This window comes from Pristiophorus japonicus, unplaced genomic scaffold (assembly GCF_044704955.1).
Source record: "Pristiophorus japonicus isolate sPriJap1 unplaced genomic scaffold, sPriJap1.hap1 HAP1_SCAFFOLD_37, whole genome shotgun sequence".
Taxonomy (NCBI): Eukaryota; Metazoa; Chordata; class Chondrichthyes; family Pristiophoridae; genus Pristiophorus; species Pristiophorus japonicus.
The window spans coordinates 5,990,039-6,016,824 of NW_027253543.1; the positions used below are offsets into that span (position 1 = coordinate 5,990,039).

The 26,786-nt window shown below is 47.1% G+C and overlaps 1 protein-coding gene across 2 annotated transcripts; it reads left to right on the plus strand.

Moving 5' to 3' along the window:
- The first annotated feature begins 741 nt into the window (after window positions 1–741).
- On the plus strand, window positions 742–20,790 carry LOC139250320 (zinc finger protein ZFP2-like). Of its 2 annotated transcripts, XM_070872809.1 has the most exons (4): window positions 742–818; window positions 4,116–4,202; window positions 13,705–14,799; window positions 20,006–20,790. In XM_070872809.1, the coding sequence occupies exon 3, from the start codon at window positions 13,812–13,814 to the stop codon at window positions 14,763–14,765; it is 954 nt and encodes a 317-aa protein (XP_070728910.1). In that variant the 5' UTR covers window positions 742–818; window positions 4,116–4,202; window positions 13,705–13,811; the 3' UTR covers window positions 14,766–14,799; window positions 20,006–20,790. The 2 variants fall into 2 exon arrangements, with proteins under 2 accessions (XP_070728910.1, XP_070728909.1); XM_070872808.1 differs by lacking the exon at window positions 20,006–20,790 and having other exon boundaries at window positions 13,705–17,148.
- Window positions 20,791–26,786: the final 5,996 nt, after the last annotated feature.

Here is a 26,786-nt window from a genome sequence, read left to right on the forward strand (position 1 = left end):
GCAGGGTGCGGCGGTGGCATTCCATTGTAGGATGGTGACGGCTGCAAAGTCACGTCGCTAATTGCAGTGCGGCAGGCACAGCAGGAGGGGCGAAGGAGCGGCAATAGATTATAGAAGGACGTGACTGGGGCCCAGGAGAGGCATGAGTCTGGGGCCCAGAAGGGGCAAGGGCCTAGGGGCAGCATGGGCCAGCCCAAACTGGTATATGTGTGCGCTCAGTCCGTGCAGCACAGCTGGTCTCCAGTCGTCTGGGATAATCCTTGCCACTGGACCAAGACCGAGCTCTGACAAGCCAGTGTGGTGACTGGTGTGCAAAATCCAAACACAGGCATGTTCCACCCTTCAAGATGTAGCTCGGGATCTGGAATACTAGGTCCTTCATTAAAACACCTGTGAACTCATTTCTTTTTGGCGTGGAAGCAAATCATCCTCGCTTCCAGGGACTGCCTGTGATGATGATGATGGTTGTGGAGAAATGAAATATTGGACACAGGGTGTTTGAAACAATACTGAGACAGAACACTAATCTCCAGCTCAGGGACAGGGTTATTGGAGCAGCAGAAACAAAGTCTCAGTGCCAGAATGAACATGGTTCAGTGCCCAATGGGAGGCCAGAATATCCTGTCCCAGTCACTTAAGTAGTCTTGGGTATTTACCCAGCATTCCCCGCGATGGAGAATGTGCCGACCCCAGACTTCAGGGGACCAGTGCGCACGCGCGGGAACTGGCTGTATTTGGAGCATGCGCGGTGCGTGTAATGGCGGAGCGGCTGTGGTGAAATGTGCTCCGTAAAACAGCTCACTTTCAGCGCGGCGGAGGTGAGTAATGGACCAGCGGGGAGTCGGGGAGGTTTCATAAACAACTGGTGCCTTCCGGAAGCCCAGAATAATAACCGGAATATCGGCGCCTGCAGCCTCGAGGCTTTCTCCCGGTCACAGGCCCCGGGTAACGGCGACCATCTTTGTACAGGAAGGCAGAGTCTGTTCTCCGCCATCTTTGTTCAGTGAGCAGCAAAGCGCATGCGCGGCCATCTTGGTAAAGTAACAGCTGAGTTATATTCTCGACACCTCGGATTTCTCACCATCTCCTAAAGGCGCTGCTCAGTGCTCAGCTTCTGGTTACATCCCAGACAATTGTAACAGGAAAGCCCCAGAGCTGTTCACTCCCAGGGTTAGAGTCCCCAGGTACAGTCCCAGGGTTAGAGTCCCCATGTACAGTCCCAGGGTTAGAGACCCCATGTTCAGTCCCAGGGTTAGAGTCCCCAGGTACAGTCCCAGGGTTAGAGTCCCCATGTACAGTCCCAGGGTTAGAGTCCCCAGGTACAGTCCCAGGGTTAGAGACCCCATGTACAGTCCCAGGGTTAGAGTCCCCAGGTACACTCCCAGGGTTAGAGTCCCCATGTACAGTCCCAGGGTTAGAGTCCCCATGTACATTCCCAGTGTTAGAATCCCATGTACAGTCCCAGGTTTAGAGTCCCCATGTACAGTCCCAGGGTTAGAGTCCCCATGTACATTCCCAGGGTTAGAGTCCCCATGTACAGTCCCAGGGTTAGAGTCCCCATGTACAGTCCCAGGGTTAGAGTCCCCATGTACAGTCCCAGGGTTAGAGTCCCCATATACAGTCACAGGGTTATTATCTCATAAGAACATAATAACCTAAGAAATAGGAGCAGGAGTGGATCATTTGGCCCCTGGATCCTGCTCTGCCATTCAATAAGATGATGGCTGATCTGATCATGGACTCAACTCCACTTCCCTGCCCGCTCCCCATCACCCTTTAATCACTTATCGCTCAAAAACCTGTCTATCTCTGCCTTAAATACATTCAATGACCAAGCGTCCACAGCTCTCGGGCAGAGAATTCCACAGATTTACAACTATCTGAGCGAATAAATTTCTCCTCATCTCAGTTTTAAATGGGTGGCCCCTTATTCTGAGACTATGCACCCTAGTTTTAGTTTACCCTGAGTGGAAATATCCTCTCTGGATCCACCTTGTCCAGTCCCCTCGTTATATGTTTCAATAAGATCACCTCTCATTCTTTTGAACTCCAATGTGTATCGGCCCACCCTAATCAACCTATCCTCATAAGACAATCCCCTCATCGCCAGAATTAACCTCTGAACAGCCTCCAATTCAAGTATATCCTTCCTTAAATACAGAGACCAAACTGCATGCAGTATTCTGGGTGTGGTCTCACCAAAACCCTGTACAATTGTAGCAGGACTTCTCTGCTTTATCCCCCTTGCAATAAAGGCCAATGTTCCATTCGCCTTCCTGATTACTTGCCGTACCTGCACATTAACTTTTTGTGTTTTATGCACAAACATCCTCAGGTCTCTCTGTCCTGTAGCACTTTGCAATTTTTCTCCATTTAAATTATAATTTGCTTTTCTATTATTTCTGCCAAAGTGGATAACCTCACATTTTCCCATATTATACTACATCTGACAAATCTTTGCCCACTCATTTCGCCTGTCTATATCCCTTTGCAGATTTTTCGTGTTCTCGATTTGCTTTCCCCCCCATCTTTGTATCATCGGCAAACTTGGCTCTATTACACTCGGTGCCTTCTTCCAAGTCATTAATATAGATTGTAAATAGTTGAGGAACGAGCACCGATACCTGAGGCACCCCACTAGTCACCATTTGCCAACCGGAAAAAGACCCATTTATCCTGACTCTCTGTTTTCTGTTAGTTAACCTATCCTCTATCCATGCTAATATACTGCCCCCAACACTATGAGGTTTATCTTGTGCAGTAATCTCTTATATGGCACCTTATCAAATGCCTTCTGGAAATCCAAATACACCACATCCACTGGTTCCGCCTTATCTATTCTGCTTCTTACATCATCAAAGGACTCCAGCAAATTTGTCAAACATGATTTCCCTTTCATAAAGCGATACTGACTCTGCTGGATTGAATCATGCTTTTCCAAATGTTTCGCGACTGCTTCCTTAATAATGGTCTCCAGCATTTTTTCAATGACAGATGTTAGGCCAATTGGTCTATAGTTTCCTGCTTTTTGTCTGCCTCCTTTTTTAAATAGAGGCATTACATTTTTGGTTTCCAATCTGTTGGGACCAACCCAGAATCCAGGGAATTTTGGTAGATTACAACTAATGTGTCCACCATCTTTGCAGCCACTTCTCTTAAGACCTTACGATGTAAGCCATCAGGGCAAGGTGACTTGCCTGCCTTTAGTCCCATTATTTTACCGAGTTCTACTTCATAATGAATAGTGATTGTATTAAGTTCCTGCCTCATGAAAGCCCCTTGATTATCCACTTCGGTATTACTCTCAGTGACCGAGTGTTTTACTCTAATTAAACTGATCTCAGTTTGTTTCTGTTAGATATTAACTCCTGCACGGTCCCAGCAAACACTCCCACTCCCTCATCCCTCCGATGTTGCTGCAGGATAGCTTTGTGAAGATGGGCTCATGGAGAGAAACACCCTGCACGGAATGATCTCAAATTGAGCATCTCCAAGGGACAAAGCTCCCAGCTTTAATCATTCTCTGTCCTTTCCCCCCAAGCCCAGTTCCTTTGCTCAGATTCTGATAAAAGTAAATTGGGAAAAGTGCACTTTGATTTTAACAGGCTGAATTATTGCAGAGAGCTGCGCATGCACGGTTCAGCCCCACCCCCTGTGTCAATTCCCAGTGAGCAGAAGAGCACATGCACCCTCCCCTCCCCCAGCACTGCCTGCAATCACCATTCACTCAGTGAGCGGAAGAAGATGGTTTAAAACAGCCAGGAATGGTGACACAGTAGCCCCGGGGTAAGGCAGCGAGCAGCAGCCTCCTTACAGCAGCACAGCGCATTGGGAGCGTGTCCGCAGATGGGCTCAGAGATCGGCATTGAGTCCGGGGGAAACAGCCTGACAGTGAGGATGTGGGGAGTTTCACAAGGTCATCTATTGCAGGCAACAGGAGAGGAGTGTGGGAGAAGATATTTTAAAGACGGGTTATATTGTTTCGGTGAGCTGAGTTCACCAAAACCGTGTTGCTGGTGATTGAGAGCTACATTGTTGCTCCCTCAGGTACATCATATTCTCTCCTGCATCCATATCTTAGAACTAATAATGTTCTCGTATTATTATTCTCACAGCAAAATTATTCAACCAGCCAGAACAAATGTGATCTTTCCTCCACCCAGAACACAAGGAACAGTGCAGGCAGCTCCTTCTCACACACAGTAAGTAGATTATCACTCACAGAGCACAGACACACAGAACTGGCCTCAAGTCTATCGTCACAGACAGCAGAAGCTGTCAGTCCCACAGTGATCCGAAGTGGCAGAGATACATTGTGAATCTTACAGCCACATGGAGCAGTAGAATCAGATGCTGTTTCACCATTGAAACAGATCACACTGACATTAAACACCCACACTCACTTGCCAGAAACTGGCAGGTAGAGAATAAAAGACAATCATCTATCAGAAAAAATGTCAAACAGATAGTATAAACCACATTAGCATATCAACTTTGAAGGTATGAGGCATGAATTGGCTAAGATAGATTGGCTAATGATACTTAAGGGGTTGACTGTGGATGGGCAATGGCAGACATTTAGAGAACGCATGGATGAATTACAACAATTGTACATTCCTGTCTGGCGTAAAAATAAAAAAGGGAAGGTGGCTCAACCGTGGCTATCTAGGGAAATCAGGGATAGTATTAAAGCCAAGGAAGTGGCATACAAATTGGCCAGAAATAGCAGCGAACCTGAGGACTGGGAGAAATTTAGAACTCAGCAGAGGAGGACAAAGGGTTTGATTAGGGCAGGGAAAATGGAGTACGAGAAGAAGCTTGCAGGGAACATTAAGGCGGATTGCAAAAGTTTCTATAGGTATGTAAAGAGAAAGAGGTTAGTAAAAACAAACGTAGGTCCCCTGCAGTCAGAATCAGGGGAAGTCATAACGGGGAACAAAGAAATGGCAGACCAATTGAACAAGTACTTTGGTTCAGTATTCACTAAGGAGGACACAAACAACCTTCCGGATATAAAAGTGGTCAGAGGGTCTATTAAAGAGGAGGAACTGAGGGAAATCTTTATTAGTCGGGAAATTGTGTTGGGGAAATTGATGGGATTGAAGGCCGATAAATCCCCAGGGCCTGATGGACTGCATCCCAGAGTACTTAAGGAGGTGGCCTTGGAAATAGCGGATGCATTGACAGTCATTTTCCAACATTCCATTGACTCTGGATCAGTTCCTATCGAGTGGAGGGTAGCCAATGTAACCCCACTTTTTAAAAAAGGAGGGAGAGAGAAAGCAGGGAATTATAGACCGGTCAGCCTGACCTCAGTAGTGGGTAAAATGATGGAATCAATTATTAAGGATGTCATAGCAGCGCATTTGGAAAATGGTGACATGATAGGTCCAAGTCAGCATGGATTTGTAAAAGGGAGATCATGCTTGACAAATCTTCTGGAATTTTTTGAGGATGTTTCCAATAAAGTGGACAAAGGAGTACCAGTTGATGTGGTATATTTGGACTTTCAGAAGGCTTTCGACAAGGTCCCACACAGGAGATTAATGTGCAAAGTTGAAGCACATGGGATTGGGGGTAGTGTGCTGACGTGGATTGAGAACTGGTTGTCAGACAGGAAGCAAAGAGTAGGAGTAAATGGGTACTTTTCGGAATGGCAGGCAGTGACTAGTGGGGTACCGCAGGGTTCTGTGCTGGGGCCCCAGCTGTTTACATTATACATTAATGATTTAGACGAAGGGATTAAATGTAGTATCTCCAAATTTGCGGATGACACTAAGTTGGGTGGCAGTGTGAGCTGCGAGGAGGATGCTATGAGGCTACAGAGTGACTTGGATAGGTTAGGTGAGTGGGCAAATGCGTGGCAGATGAAGTATAATGTGGATAAATGTGAGGTTATCCACTTTGGTGGTAAAAACAGAGAGACAGACTATTATCTGAATGGTGACAGATTAGGAAAAGGGAAGGTGCAACGAGACCTGGGTGTCATGGTACATCAGTCATTGAAGGTTGGCATGCAGGTACAGCAGGCGGTTAAGAAAGCAAATGGCATGTTGGCCTTCATAGCGAGGGGATTTGAGTACAGGGGCAGGGAGGTGTTGCTACAGTTGTACAGGGCCTTGGTGAGGCCACACCTGGAGTATTGTGTACAGTTTTGGTCTCCTAACTTGAGGAAGGACATACTTGCTGTTGAGGGAGTGCAGCGAAGATTCACCAGACTGATTCCCGGGATGGTGGGACTGACCTATCAAGAAAGACTGAATCAACTGGGCTTGTATTCACTGGAGTTCAGAAGAGTGAGAGGGGACCTCATAGAAACGTTTAAAATTCTGACGGGTTTGGACAGGTTGGATGCAGGAAGAATGTTCCCAATGTTGGGGAAGTCCAGAACCAGGGGTCACAGTCTAAGGATAAGGGGTAAGCCATTTAGGACCGAGATAAGGAGAAACTTCTTCACCCAGAGAGTGGTGAACCTGTGGAATTCTCTACCACAGGAAGTAGTTGAGGCCAATTCACTAAATATATTCAAAAGGGAGTTAGATGAAGTCCTTAGTACTCGGGGGATCAAGGGGTATGGCGTGAAAGCAGGAAGTGGGTACTGAAGTTTCATGTTCAGCCATGAACTCGTTGAATGGCGGTGCAGGCTAGAAGGGCTGAATGGCCTGCTCCTGCACCTATTTTCTATGTTTCTATGTTTCTATAGAAGCTGATGGGTACAGAGCAAAAGCCATATTCATGTTTCAGAATCTGACAGATTCAGTATTTAAACCCCCCGAACATACCAGAAGATGACAGGTGCAGAATAAACCCCACATTCCCGTACCACAGACTGACAGATACAGTATACAACACACACCCACATATATGAAAGTGGCAGTAACAGAATAAAATCCCCACTTGCATACCAGAGAGTGACAGGTAAAGTGTAAATCCCATGAGCACATATCGAAAAACTGAAAGGCAGTCAGTAAAGTTTTTACTTGCATCGCAGAAACTGATTGGGGCAGAATAAAACCCACACACACATATCTGAACAATGACAGGTAGAAGGCAAAATCTTCACACACATATCAGAGAAATACAGGTTAAAAGTTCAATTGATTCTCATGTTCACATACCAGAGACAAGCAGATACAGAGTAAATTCCACACTCACATAGCAGCAACTGACAGGTACAGTCTAAAACATACAATCAAGAAGCAGGAACAAATAGGTACAGTCTAACATAGCAGAAACTGAGAAGCACAGATTAAACCTGAACACACAACAAAACCCGACAGTTACAGAAAAATACACACATTTGCATATGAGAGACTGAGAAATACAGTATAAAACCCACACTCACACATCAGAGGCTGACTTATTACAATCCATATTCCCATAACATAAATTGACATACAGTGACATGCCCAGACTCACAAACCAGTAATTGACAGGTACAAGGTAAAGAGCTCTCTTTCATTCCAGAAACTGACAGGTACAAAGGAAAGCCCACTCGCAATTAAACAGAAACTGGCAGTTATAGAGTAAGGCCCACAATCACATATCAGAACTTGACGGGTACAGAATAAAACCTAGACTCCCATAACAGAAATGGAGATACAGAGAAAGGCCCACACTCACATCGCAGACACAGATAGAAACAGAGTGAAACTCAGACTCATTTACCAGAGACCGACAGATTCAGCATAAACACTCACCTCCATAACACAAATTGACAGTTAGAAAGTAAAACCAATACTATAAGAGATTGGGGGTACACAGTAAAACAATACTAACATACTGGAGAATGACGGGTATGCAGTAGAGCTCACATTCACATCACAGAGATGGACAGATACAGCACAAAATACACACTCACTCACCAAAAATGGAAAGATACATTGAAACATTGAAAATAGGTGCAGGAGCAGGCCATTCGGCCCTTCTAGCCTGCACCACCATTCTATATGATCATGGCTCATCATGCAACTTCAGTACCCCACTCCCGCTTTCTCTCCATACCCCCTGAGCCCCTTAGCCGTAAGGGCCACATCTAACTCCCTCTTGAATAAATCCAACAAACAGTACTCCACAACTTTCTGTGGTAGAGAACTTCACAGGTTTACCACTCTGGGTGAAAAAGTTTCTCCTCATTTCAGTCCGATAAGGCTTACCCCTTATCCTTAGACTGTGACCCCTGATTCTGGACTTCCCCAACATCAGGAACATTCTTCCTGCCTCAAACCTGTCCAGTTCAGTCATAATTTTATATGTTGCTATGAGATCCCCTCTCATTCTTCTAAATTCCAGTGAGTGTAAGCCTAGCCGATCCAGTCTTTCTTCATATGTCAGTACTGCCATCCCGGGAATTAGTCTGGTGAACCTTCGCTGCAGTCCCTCAATAGCAAGCACGTTCTTCCTCAGATTAAGAGACCAAAACTGCACACAATACTCAAGGTGTGGTCTCAGCAAGGCCCTGTACAATTGCAGTAAGACTTCCCTGCTCGTATACTCAAATCGCCTTGCTATGAAGGCCAGCATGCCAGTTGCTTTCTTTACTGCCTGCTGGACCTGCATGTCTACCTTCAGTGACTGATGTACCATGACACCCAGGTCTCTTTGCACCTCCCATTTTACTAATCTGTCACCATTCAGATAATCTGCCTTCCTGTTTTTGCACCCAAAGTGAATAATCTCACATTTATCCACATTATACTGCATCTGCCATGCAATTGCCCATTCACCTAACCTGTCCAAGTCACCCTGCAGCCTTTTAGCATCCGACTCACAGCTCACACTGCCACCCAGCTTAGTATCATCTGCAAATTTGTAGATATTACGTTAAATTCCCTCATCTAAATAATTAATGGATGTTGTAAATTACTGAGATCCCAGCACTGAACCTTCCGGCACCCCACTAGTCAATGCCTGCCATTCTGAAAAGGACACGTTTATTCCCACTCTTTGCTTCCTGTCTGCCAAGCAGTTCTCCCTCCACATCAATACATTACCCCCAATATTATGTACCTTAATTTTGCACACTAATCTCTTGTGTGGGACGTTGTCAAAAGCCTTTTTTAATTCCAAATGCACCACATCCACTGGTTCTCCCTTATCCACTCTACTAGTTACATCCACAAAAAACTCAAGAAGATTTGTCAAGCATGATTTCCCTTTCATAAATCCATGCTGACTTGGACCGATCCTGTCACTGCTTTCCAAATGCTATGCTATTACATCTTTAATAATTGATTCCAGCATTTTCCCCACCACCGATGTCAGGCTAACCGGTCTATAATTCCCTGTTTTCTCTCTCCCTCATTTTTTAAAAAGTGGGTTTACATTAGCTACCCTCCAATCCATAGGTACTGATCCAGAATCTATCGAATGTTGGAAAATGACCACCAATGCATCTACTATTTCTAGGGCCACTTCTTTAACTACTCTGGGACGCAGACTATCAGACCCTGGGGATTTATCGGCCTTCAGTCCCATCAGTTTCCCTACAACCATTTCCTGACTAATAAGGATTTCCCTCAGTTCATCTTTCCCGTTAGACCCTCGGTCCCCTAGTATTTTCGGCAGGTTATTCGTGTCTTCCTTAGTGAAGACAGAACCAAAGCATTTGTTCAATTGGTCTGCCATTTACTTGTTCCCCATTATAAATTCACCTGATTCTGACTGCAAGGGGCCGACATTAGATTTCACTAATCTTTTTCTCTTCACATATCTATAGAAGCTTTTGCAGTCAGTTTTTTATGTTCCCTGCAAGCTTATTCTCATATTCTATTTTCCCCCTCCTTATTACACCCTTAGTCCTCCTCTGCTGAATTCTAAATTGCTCCCAGTCCTCAGGTTTGCTGCTTTTTCAGGCCAATTTATGTGCCACTGCCCCTAATTTCCTTGGTTAGCCACGGTTGAGCCACCTTTCATGTTTTATTTTTACGCCAGACAGGGATGTATAATAGTTTTAATTCATCCATGTGATCTTTAAATGTCTGCCATTGCCTATCCACCATCAACCCTTTAAGTATTATTCGCCTGTTTATCCCAGCCAAATCACGTCTCATACCATCGAAGTTTCCTTCAAGTTCAGGACCCTAGTCTCTGAGTTAACTGTGTCGCTCTCCATCTTAATGAAGAATTCTACCATATTATGGTCACTCTTCCCTATGGGGCCACGCACGACTAATTGCTAATTAATCCTCTATCGTTACACAAGACCCAGTCTAGGATGGCCGGCTCTCTAGTTGGTTCCTCGACATATTGGTCTAGAAAACCATCCCTTATACACTCCAGGAAATCCTCCTCTACAATATTGCTACCGGTTTGGTTCGCCCAATCAATATGTAGGTAAAAGTCACCTATGGTAACTGCTGTACTCTTATTGCACGCCTCCCTAATTTCCTTTTTGATGCCATCCCCAAACTCCCTACTACTGTTAGTTGGGTTTGTTTACAGACCACCAAACGTTTTCTGCCCTTTGGTGTTTCGCAGCTCGACCCATATAGGTTCCACATTATCCCAGCCAATGTCCTTCCTTACTATTGCATTAACCTCCTCTTTAACCATTAACTCTACCCCACCTCCTTTTCTTTCTTCAATATTGAATACCCCTGCATATTATGTTCCCAGCCTTGGTTACCCTGGAGCCATGTCTCTGTAATCCCAATTACATCATATCCATTAACAGCTATATGTGCAGTTAATTTGTCCACCTTATTACCAATGATCCTCACTTTGAGACTCAGAGCCTTCAGGCTTGTTTTTTTAACACTCTTTATCCTTTTAGAATTATGTAGTAATGTGGCCCTTTTTGATACAGAATGAAACCCACAGGCAATTACCAGAAATTGACAGGAACAGGATAAAATCCACGCTCTCATATCAGAAACTAACATACAGAGTAAAATCCTCATCCACATACCAGAGATGGACAGATATGAGTAAAATCCACACTCCCATACGAGACTACATTAAAAAATAAGAACATAAAAAATAGGAGCAAGAGCAGGCCATACGGCCCCTCGAGCCTGCTCCACCATTTAATACGATCGTGGCTGATCCGATCATGGACTCGGGTCCACTTTCCTGCCCACTCCCCATAACCCCTTATTCCCTTATCAGTTAAGACACTGTCTATCTCTGTCTTAAATATATTCAATGTCCCAGATTCCACAGCTCTCTGAGGCAGCGAATTCCACAGATTTACAACCCTCAGAGAAGAAATTCCTCCTCATCTCAGTTTTAAATGGAGGGCCCCTTATTCTAAGATTATGGCCCCTATTTCTAGTCTCCCCGATCAGTGAAAACATCCTCTCTGCTACCACCTTGTCAAACCCCCTAATTATCTTATACGTTTCGATAAATCACCTCTCATTCGTTCTTCTGAATTCAATGAGTAGAGGCCCAACCTCCTCAACCTTTTCTCATAAGTCAACCCCCTCATCTCCGGAAACAACTCAGTGGACTTTCTCTCAACTTCCTGCAAACAAGTGTATCCTTTCATAAATATGGAAACCAAAACTGCATGCAGTATTCCAGGTGTGGCCTCACCAATACCCTGTGTAACTGTAGCAAGACTTCCCTGCTTTTATACTCCAGCCCCTTTGCAATAAAGGCCAAGATTGCATTGGCCTTCCTGATCACTTGCTGCACCTGCATACTAACCTTTTGTGTTTCATGCACAAGTACCCCCAGGTCCCGCTGTACTGCGGCACTTTGCAATCTCTCTCCATTTAAATAATAACTTGCTCTTTGATTTTTTTCTGCCATAATGCATGACCTCACACTTTCCAACATTATACTCCATCTGCCAAATTTTTGCCCACTCACTTAGCCTGTCTATGTCCTTTTACAGATTATTTGTGTCCTCCTCACACATTGCTTTTCCTCCCATCTTCATATCGTCAGCAAACTTGGCTACGTTAAAGTCGGTCCCTTCTTCCAAGTCGTTAATATAGATTGTTAATAGCTGGGGTCCCAGCACTGATCCCTGCGGCACCCCACTAGTCACTGATTGCCAACCCAAGAATGAACCATTTACCCCAACTCTCTGTTGTCTGTTAGTTAGCCAATCCTCTATCCATGCTAATATATTACCCCCAGCCCCGTGAACTTTTATCTTGTGCAGTAACCTTTTATGTGGCATATTGTCAAATGTCTTCTGGGAATCCAAATACAAAAGACCCACTTTATCCACCCTGTTCATTACATGCTCAAAGAATTCCAGCAAATTTGTCAAACTTAACTTCCCCTTCATAAATCCATGCTGACTCTGCCTGACCGAATTATGCTTTTCCAAATGTCGTGCTATTGATTCTTTAAAAATGAACTCTTCAACATTTTCCCAACCACAGATGTTAGGCTAACTGGTCTATAGTTTCCTGCTTTTTGTCTGCCTCCTTTTTAACCGAGTGCGGCTCTCACTCCCCAGGCAACACCAAGTGCGGCTCCCGGGCCCCGGGCAACACCGAATGCGGCTCTCAGTCCCCGGGCAACACCGAGTGTGGCTCTCAGTCCCCGGGCAACACCGAGTGCGGCTCTCAGTCCCCGGACAACACCGAGTGTGGCTCTCAGTCCCCGGGCAACACCGAGTGTGGCTCTCAGTCCCCGGACAACACCGAGTGTGGCTCTCAGTCCCCGGGCAACACCGAGTGCGGCTCCCGGGCCCCGGGCAACACTGAGTGCGGCTCTCGGGCCCCGGGCAGCATCGAGTTCGGCTCTCAGTCACCGGGCAACACCGAGTGCGGCTCCCGGGCCCCGGGCAACACCGAATGCGGCTCTCAGTCCCCGGGCAACACCGAGTGTGGCTCTCATTCCCCGGCCAACACCGAGTGCGGCTCTCAGTCCCCGGACAACACCGAGTGTGGCTCTCAGTCCCCGGACAACACCGAGTGTGGCTCTCAGTCCCCGGACAACACTGAGTGTGGCTCTCAGTCCCCGGGCAACACCGAGTGCGGCTCTCAGTCCCCGGGCAACACCGAGTGCGGCTCCCGGGCCCCGGGCAACACCGAGTGTGGCTCTCATTCCTCGGGCAACACCGAGTGTGGCTCTCAGTCCCCGGACAACACCGAGTGTGGCTCTCAGTCCCCGGGCAACACCGAGTGTGGCTCTCAGTCCCCGGACAACACCGAGTGTGGCTCTCAGTCCCCGGGCAACACCGAGTGAGGCTCTCGGTCCCTGGACAACACCGAGTGCGGCTCTCGGTCCCCGGGCAATGCCAAGCGCGGCTCTCGGGCCCCGAGTCAGAGCCACCGGGCCCGGCCCCAGCAACCCCCGGGGGCAGCACCTCCCCCACACCAGGCAAACAACAACTTACATTTATACAGCAGGCCCAGCAATTCCCAGCCGCTCTGTATCAGGGTGGGCGCTGGATGTGGAAGTCATTCACTGGCCTCCTGTGTGGGTCTATTTGTTACATCAGTTTGAGCTGGATGGAGAGCGGGGAGAAGCTGCTGGGTATCACCCCCAGTAATTCTGGGCCCAGTGGGAACAACAATTTCCCATGTGGGCCTGTCGAGGGAGTGTGTTCCCTTCCCTGAATGACAACAGTGACCCAGATGTGTTTTTACGACAATCCGGCAGCTTTCATGGTCACTTTTTTCTAGTGCCGGCCCCACAAATGAACAGATTCATTAAGCTCAATTTCACAACCTGCCTTTGTGTTTTTGTGGGTTCTCTCTCACACTCACTTTTTCCTGTTTAAAATTCACTTTACAGGGTGTTAAAAGGGAAGGATTTGTAGACTGGAAGCTCAAACCAAACATCACCTCAAGATCTGACGGTCACTCAATACATCGGGACTGGAATATCATCAGCTTTTGACCATGGAAGCAGAAGGCACCGTTCACAGTGGGGAGAAACGGTACACGTGCTCTGTGTGTGGACAAGGCTTCAGTCGATCGTCCAACCTGGAGAGACACAAGTGCAGTCACACTGGGGAGAAACCAATTAAATGTGGGGACTGTGGGAAACGTTTCAACTGCCCGTCCCAGCTGGAAACACATCGACGAGTTCACACTGGGGAGAGGCCGTTCACCTGCTCCGACTGTGGGAAGGGATTCATTCAGTCATCCGACCTGCTGATACACCAGCGAGTTCACACTGGGGAGAGACCGTTCACCTGCTCCGAGTGTGGGAAGAGATTCGCTACATCATCCCACCTGCTGAAACACCAGCGAGTTCACACTGGGGAGAGGCCATTCACCTGCTCCGAGTGTGGGAAGGGATTCATTCAGTTATCCCACCTACTGATACACCAGCGAGTTCACACTGGGGAGAGGCCGTTCACCTGCTCCGACTGTGGGAAGGGATTCACTGCATCATCCAGCCTGCTGATACACCAGCGAGTTCACACTGGGGAGAGGCCATTCACCTGCTCCGAGTGTGGGAAGGGATTCGCTGTATCATCCAGCCTGCTGATACACCAGGGAGTTCACACTGGGGAGAGGCCATTCACCTGCTCCGAGTGTGGGAAGAGATTCACTGCATCATCCAGCCTGCTGATACACCAGCGAGTTCACACTGGGGAGAGGCCGTTCACCTGCTCTGACTGTGGGAAGGAATTCACTGCATCATCCCACCTGCTGAAACACCAGCGAGTTCACACTGGGGAGAGACCTTTTAAATGTTCTGAGTGTGGGAAGGGATTTACTCGGTCATCCCACCTGCTGACACACCAGCGAGTTCACACTGGGGAGAGGCCGTTCACCTGCTCTGAGTGTGGGAAGGGATTCTCTCTGTCAGGCAACCTGCTGAGACACCAGCGAGTTCACAAGTGACTGCAGGGGTTGGATTCTGTTGTTATTGCTGCTGGTAATCACATCCTGGACTAAATTGTGTTAATTCTGATAGTTGGGGTTTATAAATCCTGTAACGCTGATGTTAATAACTCCTGTAACTGGATTGGAGTTTAATATTTGCGATATAGACACACAAATTAGTGTTGCTTTCAACACATTGCTGTGGATTTTTGTCTTTACCACCTGAGTGTTTCGCATCACCTGATTGGAGCTGAGAAAGGACATTCTGTGGGGAGGATTTTACAGGGGGAACAGAACTTCAGCCTGGACACAGTCCTTCAGGGCCACACAGAGATCACCTCATTCTTTTGAACTCCAATGTGTCTAGGTCCAACCTAATCAATCTATCGTCATAAGTCAACCCCCTCATCTCTGGAATCAACTCTGGAATCTGCAGCAGACATGAGCAAGGACTTGAGGCTTATTAAATGACACATATTTAATTACAGACAAGGTTAGACTGGGAGAAATGTTCAATTAGAACATGAGAACATAATAAATAGGCCATTTGACCCCTCGGGCCTGCTCCGCCATTCAATAAGATCATGGCTGATCTGATCATGGACTCAGTTCCACTTCCCTGCCCGCTCCCCATAATCCTGTACTCCCTTAATCGCTCAAACATCTGTCTATGTTTCCGCCTGAAATATATTCAAAGACCCAGCCTCCACAGCTCTCCTGGGCAGAGTATTCCACAGATTTACAACCCTCAGAGAAGAAATTCCTCATCTCAGTTTTAATTGGGTGGTCCCTTATTCTAAGACTATGTCTCCTTCTTTTAGTTTCCCCTATGAGTGGAAATATCCTCTCAGCATCCACCTTGTCGAACCCCCTTATTATCTTATGTTTCGATAAAATCATCTCTCATTCTTCTGCACTCCAATGTGTTTAGGCCCAATCTACTCAACCTATTTTCATAAGTCAATCCCCTCATCTCCAGAATCAACCGAGTGAACCATCTCCGAACAGCCTCCAATGCAGATATATCCTTTTGTAAATATGGAGACCAAAATACAGAGTCTATTACAGGCAAAATGCTAATCAAACCAGCAACACACTGGCACCTTAACAGTGTGTCATTGGCCTATAGGCTTTTCTTTAATAGATTTGCTGAGTGGATATGAACTTAAACCAGGTTTGCAGGCGTGATGCTCTATTCACATATTGAATGTAGAAGAGATGCTGTAGGGTACATGCTAAGTCCAGTAGCTGAAAGTGATTAACAGACTGGGTTTTGTGTTTAGTGATTCCAGGCGTGTTACCAATACCAGCAAAATCGAAGCCCATGGAATAACGGGGACAGTGGCAGCATGGATATGAAAGTGGCTAAGTGACACAAACAGAGTCGTGGTGAATGGTTGTTTTTCAGACTGGAGGAAGTGGTGTTCCCCAGGGGTCGGTATTGGGTCCACTGCTTTGTTTGATCTATATTAATGACCTATGTACAGGGCACAATTTCCAAATCTACAGCTCACACAAAACTTGGAAGTACAGTGAACCGTGAGGAGGTAGTGATAGACTTCGAACCCCCTTATTATCTTATGTTTCGATAAAATCACCTCTCATTCTTCTGCACTCCAATGTGTTTAGGCCCACTAGCTTCCACTCTAAAAATGAGTCCTTTGGTGGCTGAACAGCCCACCCATTACACCAGCGTGTCTATGTGGCAGATGAAATTTAACGTAGAAATGTTCAAAAGTGATACATCTTTGTCGGAAGAAAGAGGAGAGGAAATATAAGCTAAAGGGTACAATTGTAAAGGGGTGCGTGAACAGAGAGACCCAGGAGTATGTGTGCACCAATCACTGAGGGTGGCAGTGCTGGTTGAGAAAGTGGTTACAAAGACTTACGGGATCCTATTTTTCATGAATAGAGGTATAGAGTACAGAAGTGTGGATATTATGTTGAACCTGCATAAAACACTGGTTCGGCCTCAACTGGAGTATTGTGTGCAGTTCTGGGTCGTCATCATCATCATAGGCAGTCCCTCGAATCGAGGAAGACATGCTTCCACTCTAAAAATGAGTCCTTTGGTGGCTGAACAGTCCAATACGAGAGCCACAGTCCCTGTCACAGGTGGGATAGATAGTCGTTGAGGGAAGGGCTGGGTGGGACAGGTTTGCCGCACGCTCTTTTTGATGCCACGGTTGATTTCTGCATGCTCTCGGCGATGAGACTCGAGGTGCTCAGCGCCCTCCCGGATGCTCTTCCTCCACTTAGGGCGGTCTTTAGCCAGGGACTCCCAGGTGTATCAGGGAGGCTTTGATGGTGTCCTTGTAACATTTCATCAGCCACACCTTTGGCTCGTTTGCTGTGAAGGAGTTCTGAGTAGAGTGCTTGCTTTGGGAGTCTCGTGTCTGGCATGCGAACAGTGTGGCCTGCCCAGCGGAGCTGATCAAATGTGGTCAGTGCTTCAATGCTGCAGATGTTGGCCTGGTCGATGACGCTAACGTTGGTGTGTCTGTCCTCCCAGGTAATTTGTATGATCTTGCGGAGACATCGTTATTGGTATTTCTCCAGCAACTTGAGGTGTCTACTGTACTTAGTCCATGTCTCTCAGCCATACAGGAGGGTGGGTATTACAACAGCCCTGTAGACCATGTGCTTGGTTGTAGATTTGAGGACGTGGTCTTCAAAGACACTTTTCCTCAAGCGGCCGAAGGCTGCACTGGAGGCGGTGTTGAATCTTGTCGTCAATGTCTGCTCTTGCTGACAAATGGTTCCTGAGGTATGGGAAATGGTTCACACTGTCCAGGGCCGTGCCATGGATTTTGATGACTACGGGGGGTGGGTGAAGTGGGGAGTGCTATGTGGCGAGGACAGGCTGGTGGAGGACCTTTCTCTTATGGATGTTTAGTGTAAAGCCTAGGCTTTCGTAACGTCAGTAAATACGTCGACTATGATTTGAAGTTCAGCCTCTATATGTGCGCAGACACAGGTATTATCCGCGTACGGTAGCTCAACGACAGAGATTGAGGTGGTCTTGGACCTGGCCTGGAGACGACGAAGGTTGAACAGGTTCCCACTGGTTCTGCAGTATAGTTCCACTCCAGCGGGGAGCTTGTTGACTGAACTGGAGCAATTCTGGCTACCACATTTTAGTAAGCATGCGAAGGCCTTTTAAGAGCGTGCAGAAAAGATTTACGAGAATGAATCCAGGGATGAGGGACTTCAATTACGTGGATAGTCTGGAGAAGTTGAGGTTGTTCTCAGAACAGAGAAGATTGAGAGGAGATTTGACAGAGGTGTTCAAAATCATTAGAGGTCTGGTCAGAGTAGCTGGAGTGGGATTAGCAGAAGCTCTTGCAGATAGCCAACATAGGCTCGACGGGCAAATGGCCTCCTTCCATTTTGTAACCAGTCTCTGATTCTATGAAGAAGAAAAATGTGTTGGCCAGGATGCTCCATCTCCCGGGCACTGGGACCCAGTTGGGAACAGAGACTCTGAAGCCCCGCCCACTCTCTGATCCTGAACGAAGATGGCCACGCATGCGCCCTGATCCCGCCCTGTGCAAGATGGCGGCCAGTGACACCGCTCACCCGGGGCCTGTCACCACGGGGCCTGTGGGCTCTAATTCGGGGCCTGAGATTTATTCTGTATCTAAGCCGTGCTGTACCTGCTCTGGTAGTGTTAAATAGGACAGTGTAGATGAAGCATTTTAATACATACGTAAAATGACGGACAGGTAAAGACCATCTGGTCCATCAAGCCTGTCCCACAAAATTGCGATATATCACAGCGTATACACTCCACTCCACCCGAATCCATGTGATCTCCTGGGAGAGGCAAAAATACAGATTTAAAATAAACCTAGGACAATTTGGGAAAATAAAATCTGGGAAATTCCTCTCCAACCCAAGTGATGGAAACTAGTCCAGGAGATCACTCTGGCCATGAAACTCCCTGCAGTACCTACCTTCTGTAAGTGTTAATCTCCGCCGCAGCCAGAAACAAATCCAGCTTTTACTTGAAGGAATTCAATGAGTCTGTATCCACCACATGAGAGGGCAGCTTGTTCCAGAGGTCTACTGTTCTCTGGGAAAAGAACCACCTCCTGATGTCTAACCTAGATCTAGCCTTGTACAACTGAAATTTGTGTCCCCTGGTCCTGCCTAACCTATTTAAGTGAAATAAACAGTCAGCTGGAACACTCTCTTTCACTTTCATTATCTTATAAACCGCAATCATATCGCCCTAAGTCTACGCTGCTCTAAGGTAAAGAGTCCCAACTCTTTTAACCCATCTTGATAACTAAGATCCTTTAGACTTGGAATTAGTCGAGTGACCCTTTCCAGAACCTCAATATCACCCACCATGTGAGGAGACCAAAACTGGACACAGTATTCCAAGTGTGGCCTGACTAAGGTCTTGTACTCGGACAAAACAGTACTCCTCGTCTTATACTGAATTGTCCTATGGATACACCCCAGCACCCTATTTGCTCTAACTGTCGCTGCACTGCATTGCTCGTGTACCTTTAAGGGTGTATTCACTAGAATGTCTAAATCTCTTTCTATCTCCACCATCTTTAATGCCTTTCCCTGGAGGGTGTATGAATGTTGAGCATTTGCCCTGCCCACATGCATAACACTGAACTTATCTAAGTTATACATCATTTTCCAGTTGTTAGTGTTAGTTTTTATCAGAAGAATCACTCAACACTCAGAGTCGGTTCCAACGCCAGTGCGGCCTTTAATTACGCCAGCGGGGAGGAAATCACAAGACTGAGTCCAGGCTTCTCTCCGCTGAACAAAGGGTTTCATGGATCTTTATAGGTTTTACAACAGTTTACTACAGTTACATACAACAGTTTACTACAGTTACATTAGACCAATAGCGTTAGTCTCTAAACGTAAAGTGGCTCATGTGTTGCCAAGAGATGTGTTGCGAAGGGGTGTGTTGCTAGGGATGACTCATGTGTCTTGTAACATGGCCTGGGCTTCTCTTATCTTACTGTCCTTGGATGCTGGAATTGGGTAGCCTCCTTATCCCCATCCAGCTACAGAGCCGTATTGTTACTAGAACATTTGGTCCTGAGGTATGCTGATTAGAGACACCTGCAGAGCTTGCATGCTGGTCCTGTGTGTGGGAAACAACAAGTATCAGTCTCCAGGAATGCAGTCTATTTCAGCTAACAGAAATCCCTTGAGGCTTCACTGGTTACCATTTTATGGTACAAGTTACATGTTACATATTTAATTCTAACCTTATCCTACAGGTGCTGTTGCCCGAGGGTGCCTAATACCTACAACACAGTCATGAGGCCAGTGTCCCAACACTTCAACATCTGCCTGAATCAGACGAGCCACTTCTACAGTTCGAGCACTCGCACAGATCTTGGTATCATTTCAAAATTGTGCCCCAACCCCAAAATCCAGATCATTAATAAAAATAGGGAAAAGCAATGGTCCCAACACTGATCCCTGCAGGACACCACTGGTGACTGGTCTCCAAACAGATCCAAATCCATCAAAAACTGCTCTTTACCTACATCCTGCCGGCCAGTTCTGTATCCACTTCAATATATTTCACAAATACCAGAGACTCCGATCTTAGAGAAGCCTCTTGTGCGATACCTTATCAAAAGGTTTTTGGAAATCTAAGCAGACAATGTCTACTGGGCTTCCCTCATCCACCAACATTGTAACTTCTTCAAAAAATACAATTAGAGTTGTGAGACATGAACTCTTTATGAAGCCATGTTGGCTTTCCCTAATATGTCCCTCCCTATCCAAGTATTCATATATTGCATCCTTTATGATTCTTTCAAGCATCTTACCTATTACTGATATTAAACTGATGGGCCTATAGTTACCCAGGTCTGCCTTGTCACATTGTTTTAAAAATGGGGACTACTTTAGCCTCCTTCCTATCTGTAAGGCCCATTCCAGAGTGCAGTGAGCTATTAAACATACAGGCCAGGGGCTCACACAGCACATGTCCCATCTCCCGGAGGGGCTCACACAGCACATATCCCATCTCCCGGAGGACCCTCACACAGCACATGTCCCATCTCCCGGAGGACCCTCACACAGCACATGTCCCATCTCCCGGAGGGGCTCACACAGCACATGTCCCATCTCCCGGAGGATCCTCACACAGCACATGTTCCATCTCCCGGAGGGGCTCACACAGCACATGTCCCATCTCCCAGAGGACCCTCACACATCACATGTCCCATCTCCCGGAGGGGCTCACACAGCACATGTCCCATCTCCCGGAGGGGCTCACACAGCACATGTCCCATCTCCCGGAGGACCCTCACAGAGCACATGTCCCACCTCCCGGAGGACCCTCACACAGCACATGTCCCATCTCCCGGAGGGGCTCACACAGCACATGTCCCATCTCCCGGAGGACCCTCACACAGCACATGTCCCATTTCCCGGAGGACCCTCACACAGCACATGTCCATCTCCCGGAGGACCCTCACACAGCACATGTTCCATCTCCCGGAAGACCCTCACACAACACATGTCCCATCTCCCGGAGGACCCTCACACAACACATGTCCATCTCCCGGAGGGGCTCACACAGCACATGTCAAATCTCCTGGAGGGGCTCACACAGCACATGTCCCATCTCCCGGAGGGGCTCACACAGCACATGTCCCATCTCCTGGAGGGGCTCACACAGCACATGTCCATCTCCCGGAGAACCCTCACACAGCACATGTCCCATCTCCCGGATGACCCTCACTCAGCACATGTCCTATCTCCCTAAGGACCCTCAGACAGCACATGTCCCATCTCCCGGAGGACCCTCACACAGCACATGTCCCATCTCCCGGAGGGGCTTACACAGCACATGTCCCATCTCCCGGAGGGGCTCACACAGCACATATCCCATCTTCCGGAGGACCCTCACACAGCACATGTCCCATCTCCCGGAGGATCCTCACACAGCACATGTCCCATCTCCCGGAGGGTTTCACAGAGCACATGTCCCATCTCCCGGAGGGGCTCACACAGCACATGTCCCATCTCCCGGAGGACCCTCACACAGCACATGACCCATCTCCCGGAGGGGCTCACACAGCACATGTCTCATCTCCCGGAGAACCCTCACACAGCACACGTCCCATCTCCCGGAGGATCCTCACACAGCACATGTCCCATCTCCCGGAGGACCCTCACACAGCACACGTCACATCTCCCGGAGGACCCTCACACAGCACATGTCCCATCTCCCGGTGGACCCTCACACAGCACATGTCCCATCTCCCGGAGGGGCTCACACAGCACATGTCCCATTTCCCGGAGGATCCTCACACAGCACATGTCCCATCTCCCGGAGGGTTTCACAGAGCACATGTCCCATCTCCCGGAGGGGCTCACACAGCACATGTCCCATCTCCCGGAGGACCCTCACACAGCACATGACCCATCTCCCGGAGGGGCTCACACAGCACATGTCTCATCTCCCGGAGAACCCTCACACAGCACACGTCCCATCTCCCGGAGGATCCTCACACAGCACATGTCCCATCTCCCGGAGGATCCTCACACAGCACATGTCCTATCTCCCGGAGGACCCTCACACAGCACATGTCCCATCTCCCGGAGGGGCTCACACAGCACATGTCCTATCTCCCGGAGGATCCTCACACAGCACATGTCCTATCTCCCGGAGGACCCTCACACAGCACATGTCCCATCTCCCGGATGATCCTCATACAGCACATGTCCCATCTCCTGGAGGACCCTCACACAGCACATGTCCCATCTCCCGGAGGATCCTCACACAGCACATGTCCCATCTCCCGGAGGACCCTCACACAGCACATGTCCCATCTCCCGGAGGGGCTCACACAGCACATGTCCTATCTCCCGGAGGATCCTCATACAGCACATGTCCCATCTCCCGGAGGACCCTCACACAGCACATGTCCCATCTCCCGGAGGGGCTCACACAGCACATGTCCTATCTCCCGGAGGATCCTCATACAGCACATGTCCCATCTCCTGGAGGACCCTCACACAGCACATGTCCCATCTCCCGGAGGATCCTCACACAGCACATGTCCCATCTCCCGGGGGACCCTCACACAACACAAGTCCCATCTCCCGGAGGAGCTCACACAGCACATGTCCCATCTCCCGGAGAACCCTCACACAGCACATGTCCCATGTCCCGGAGGACCTTCGGCTGGCTACTCTATGTATTTTTAAGTTCTTACTTTTTTTCTAAAGCAATATTCTTATCTATGTTAATGTTACTGAGGAAAACTAGTGTTATTAAATTCTAATATTTTTGCATGATCTTCAAGGGTGAAGACTCATCAAAGTGCTGGTTAATATTTCCGCCATACTCAGTGAGTCCTTTGTAACCGGTCCTTGAACACCCTTCAGTGGCCCAACACAGTCTTTGATAGTTCTCTGACTCTTTACATAAATAAAAAAGGCTCTTCCCATGACTGCCACAGTTGCCTACAATTCTTTTTTCCAAATAACCTTTTTGCTGATCGAATAGCCGCTTCCGTTTTCTTTGTATTCAACGCTATTTATTTGTGTGTTAAATTTCTTTAATTTATAGAGACCTTTCTGTTTACATGTTATTTGTCTTTGCACAGAGCCAGTCAGCCACCTTGGCTTTTTCTTACCACATTTCCATCTTTAGATTTTGGCTACGTTAGTTTTCCACATTTTAATTCTGAAATACGTTCCATTTGTATTCAACATCGGTCACATCACCACCGAGTCGGGTTGGCCAATTTACCTGTTGCAAGTCCTCTGCCATTTTGGAGAAGTTTGCCCTTCTGAAATGCGGTGCGAGTTGCAGGTTCTCAGTCACTTTGGTTCTCCTGGCCAATTGGGACCCTACAATGTGATTACTGTTGCCCAGATGTTCCCCCACACGGAGACCTGATAGGAGGTCAGGCTCACTACTAAACACCACATCCAATATATAATTTTCCCAAGTTACTTCATTAACATGTTGAGTCAGGAAACATTCCTGTATATTTTCAATAAATAAGAACAGAAGAAATAGGAGCAGGAGTAGGCCATAAGGCCTCTTGAACCTGCTCCTCCGTTCAATAAGATCATGGCTGATCCGATCATGGACTCAGCTCCACTTCCATGCCCGCTCCCCATAACCCCTTAACCCCTTATCGTTTAAATAAATTTAAGACAGAAATAGACAGTTTCTTAATGTCCTAACTTCCACAGCTCTCTGAGGCAACGAATTCCACAGATTCACAACCGTTTGAGAGCAGAAATTTCTCGTCATCTCAGTTCTAAATGGGCGGCCCCTTATTCTAACATCAAGCCATCTAGTTATAGTCTCCCCCATCAGTGGAAACATCTTCTCTGCATCCACCTTGTCCAGTCCTGTCATAATCTTATATGTTTCTAGAAGATCAAATCTCATTCATAGAACCATAGAAAATCGGTGCAGGAGTAGGCCATTCGGCCCTTCGAGCCTGCACCACCCTTCAATCAGATCATGGCTGATCACTCCCTCAGTACCCCTTTCCTGCTTTCTCTCCATACCCCTTGATCCCTTTAGCCGTAAGGGCCATATCTAACTCCATCTTGAATATATCCAATGAACTGGCATCAATAACTGTCTGTGGCAGGGAATTCCACAGGTTAACAACTCACTGAGTGAAGAAGTTTCTCCTCATCTCAGTCCTAAATGGCCTACCCCTTATCCTAAGACTTTGTCCCCTGGTTCTGGACTTCCCCAACATAGTGAACATTCTATCCTGTCCTGTCAGAATCTTTTATGTTTCTATGAGATCCCCTCTCATCCTTCTAAATTCCAATTTATAAAGGCCCAGGTTATCCAGTCTCTCCTCATATGTCAGTCCTGCCATCCCGGCAATCAGTCTGGTGAATCTTCGTTGCACTCCCACAATAGCAAGCACACCCTTCCTCAGATTAGGAGACCAAAGCTGAACACAATATTCCAGGTGAGACCTCACCAAGAGCCTGTATAACTGCAGTAAGACCTCCCTGCTCCTATACTCAAATCCCCTAGCTATGAAGGCCAATATACCATTTGCCTCCTTCACCGCCTGCTGAACCTGCATGCCAACTTTCAATGGCTGATGAAACATGACACCCAGGTCTCGTTGCACCTCCCCTTTTGCTAATCTGCCACCATTCAAATAATATTCTGTCTTCGCGTTTTTGCCCCCAAAGTGGATAACCTCACATTTATCCACATTATAATGCATCTGCCATGCATTTGCCCACTCACCTAACCTGTTCAAGTCAACCTGCAGTCTTTTAGCGTCCCCCTCACCGCTCACACTGCCACCCACTTTAGTGTCATCTGCAAACTTGGAGATATTACACTCAATTCCTTCATCCAAATCATTGATGTATGTTGTAAAGAGCTGGGGTCCCAGCACGGAGCCCTGCGGCAATCCACAGGTCACTGCCTTCCATTTAGAAAAGGACCCATTTATCCCAACTCTCTGCTTCCTGTCTGCCAACCAGTTCTCTATCCACGTCAGTATATTACCCCCAATACTATGTGCTTTGATTTTGCACAGCAATCTCTTGTGTGGGACCTTGTCAAAAGCCTTTTGAAAGTCCAAATACATGACTTCCACTGATTCTCCCTTGTCCACTCTACTAGTTACATCCTCAACAAATTGCAGAAGATTTGTCAAGCATGATTTCCCCTTCATAAATCCATGGTGACTTGGACTGATCCTGTCACTGCGTTCCACATGCGCTGCTATTTCATCTTTAATAATTGATTCCAGCAATTTCCCCACTACTGATGTCAGGCTAACCAGTCTAGAATTACCCACTTTCCCTCTCCCTCCCTTTTTAAAAAGTGATGTTACATTAGCTACCCTCCAGTCTATAGGAACTGATCCAGAGTTGATAGACTGTTGGAAAATGATCACCAATGAATCTACTATTTCTAGGGCCACTTCCTTACACTCTGGGTTGCAGACTATCAGGCCCCGGGGATTTATCGGACTTCAATCCCATCAATTTCCCTAACACAATGTCCAACCTAATATGGATATCCTTCAGTTCCTCCTTCTCACTCGGCACTCTGTCCCCTAGTACTTCCAGAAGGTTATTTGTGTCTTCCTTCGTGAAGACAGAACCGAAGTATTTGTTCAATTGATTTGCCATTTCTTTGTTCCTCATTATAAATTCACCTGAGTCCGACTGCAAGGGACCTACGTGTGTCTTCACTAATCTTTTTCTCTTCACATATCTATATAAGCTTTTGCAGTCAGTTTTTATGTTCCCGGCAAGATTATTCTCATACTCAATTTCCCCCCTCTTAATAATACCCTTTGTCCTCCTCTGCTGAATTCAAAATTTCTCCCAGTCCTCAGGTTTGCTGCTTTTTCTGGCCAATTTATAAGCCGCTTTCTTAGATTTAACACTATCCTTAATTTCCTTTGTTAGCCACGGTTGAGCCACCTTCCCAGTTTTATTTTTACTCCAGACAGGGATGTACAATTGCTGAAGTTCATCCAGTGATCTTCAAATGTTTGCCATTGCCGATCCACCGTCAAACCTTTAAGTAACATTTGCCAGTGTATTTGAGCCAATTCACGCATCAAACCATCGAAGTTACCTTTCCTTAAGTTCAGGACCTTAGTTTCTGAATAAGTGTGTCACTCTTCATCATAATAAAGAATTCTACCATGTTATGGTCACTCTTCCCCAAGGGGCCTCGCCCAACAAGATTGCTAATTAGTCCCTTCTCATTACAAATCACCCAGTCGAGGATGGTCAGCTCCCGAGTTGGTTCCTCGACATATTGGTCTAGAAAACTATCCCGAATACACTCCAGGAAATCCTCCTCCACCGCATTACTACCAGTTTGGTTAGCCCAATCTATATGTAGATTACAGTCGCCCATGATAACTGCTGTACCTTTATTGCATGCATCCCTAATTTCTTGTTTGATGCTGTCCCCAACCTCACTACTATGGTTTGGTGGTCTGTACACAACTCCCTGTACCATTTTCTGCCTTTTGGTATTCCGTAGCCCCACCCATACCGATTCCACAT

Bases quoted from the DNA above. Each gene is read 5' to 3' on its own strand.
- LOC139250320 (XM_070872809.1), top strand. From the start codon at position 13,812: ATGGAAGCAGAAGGCACCGTTCACAGTGGGGAGAAACGGTACACGTGC.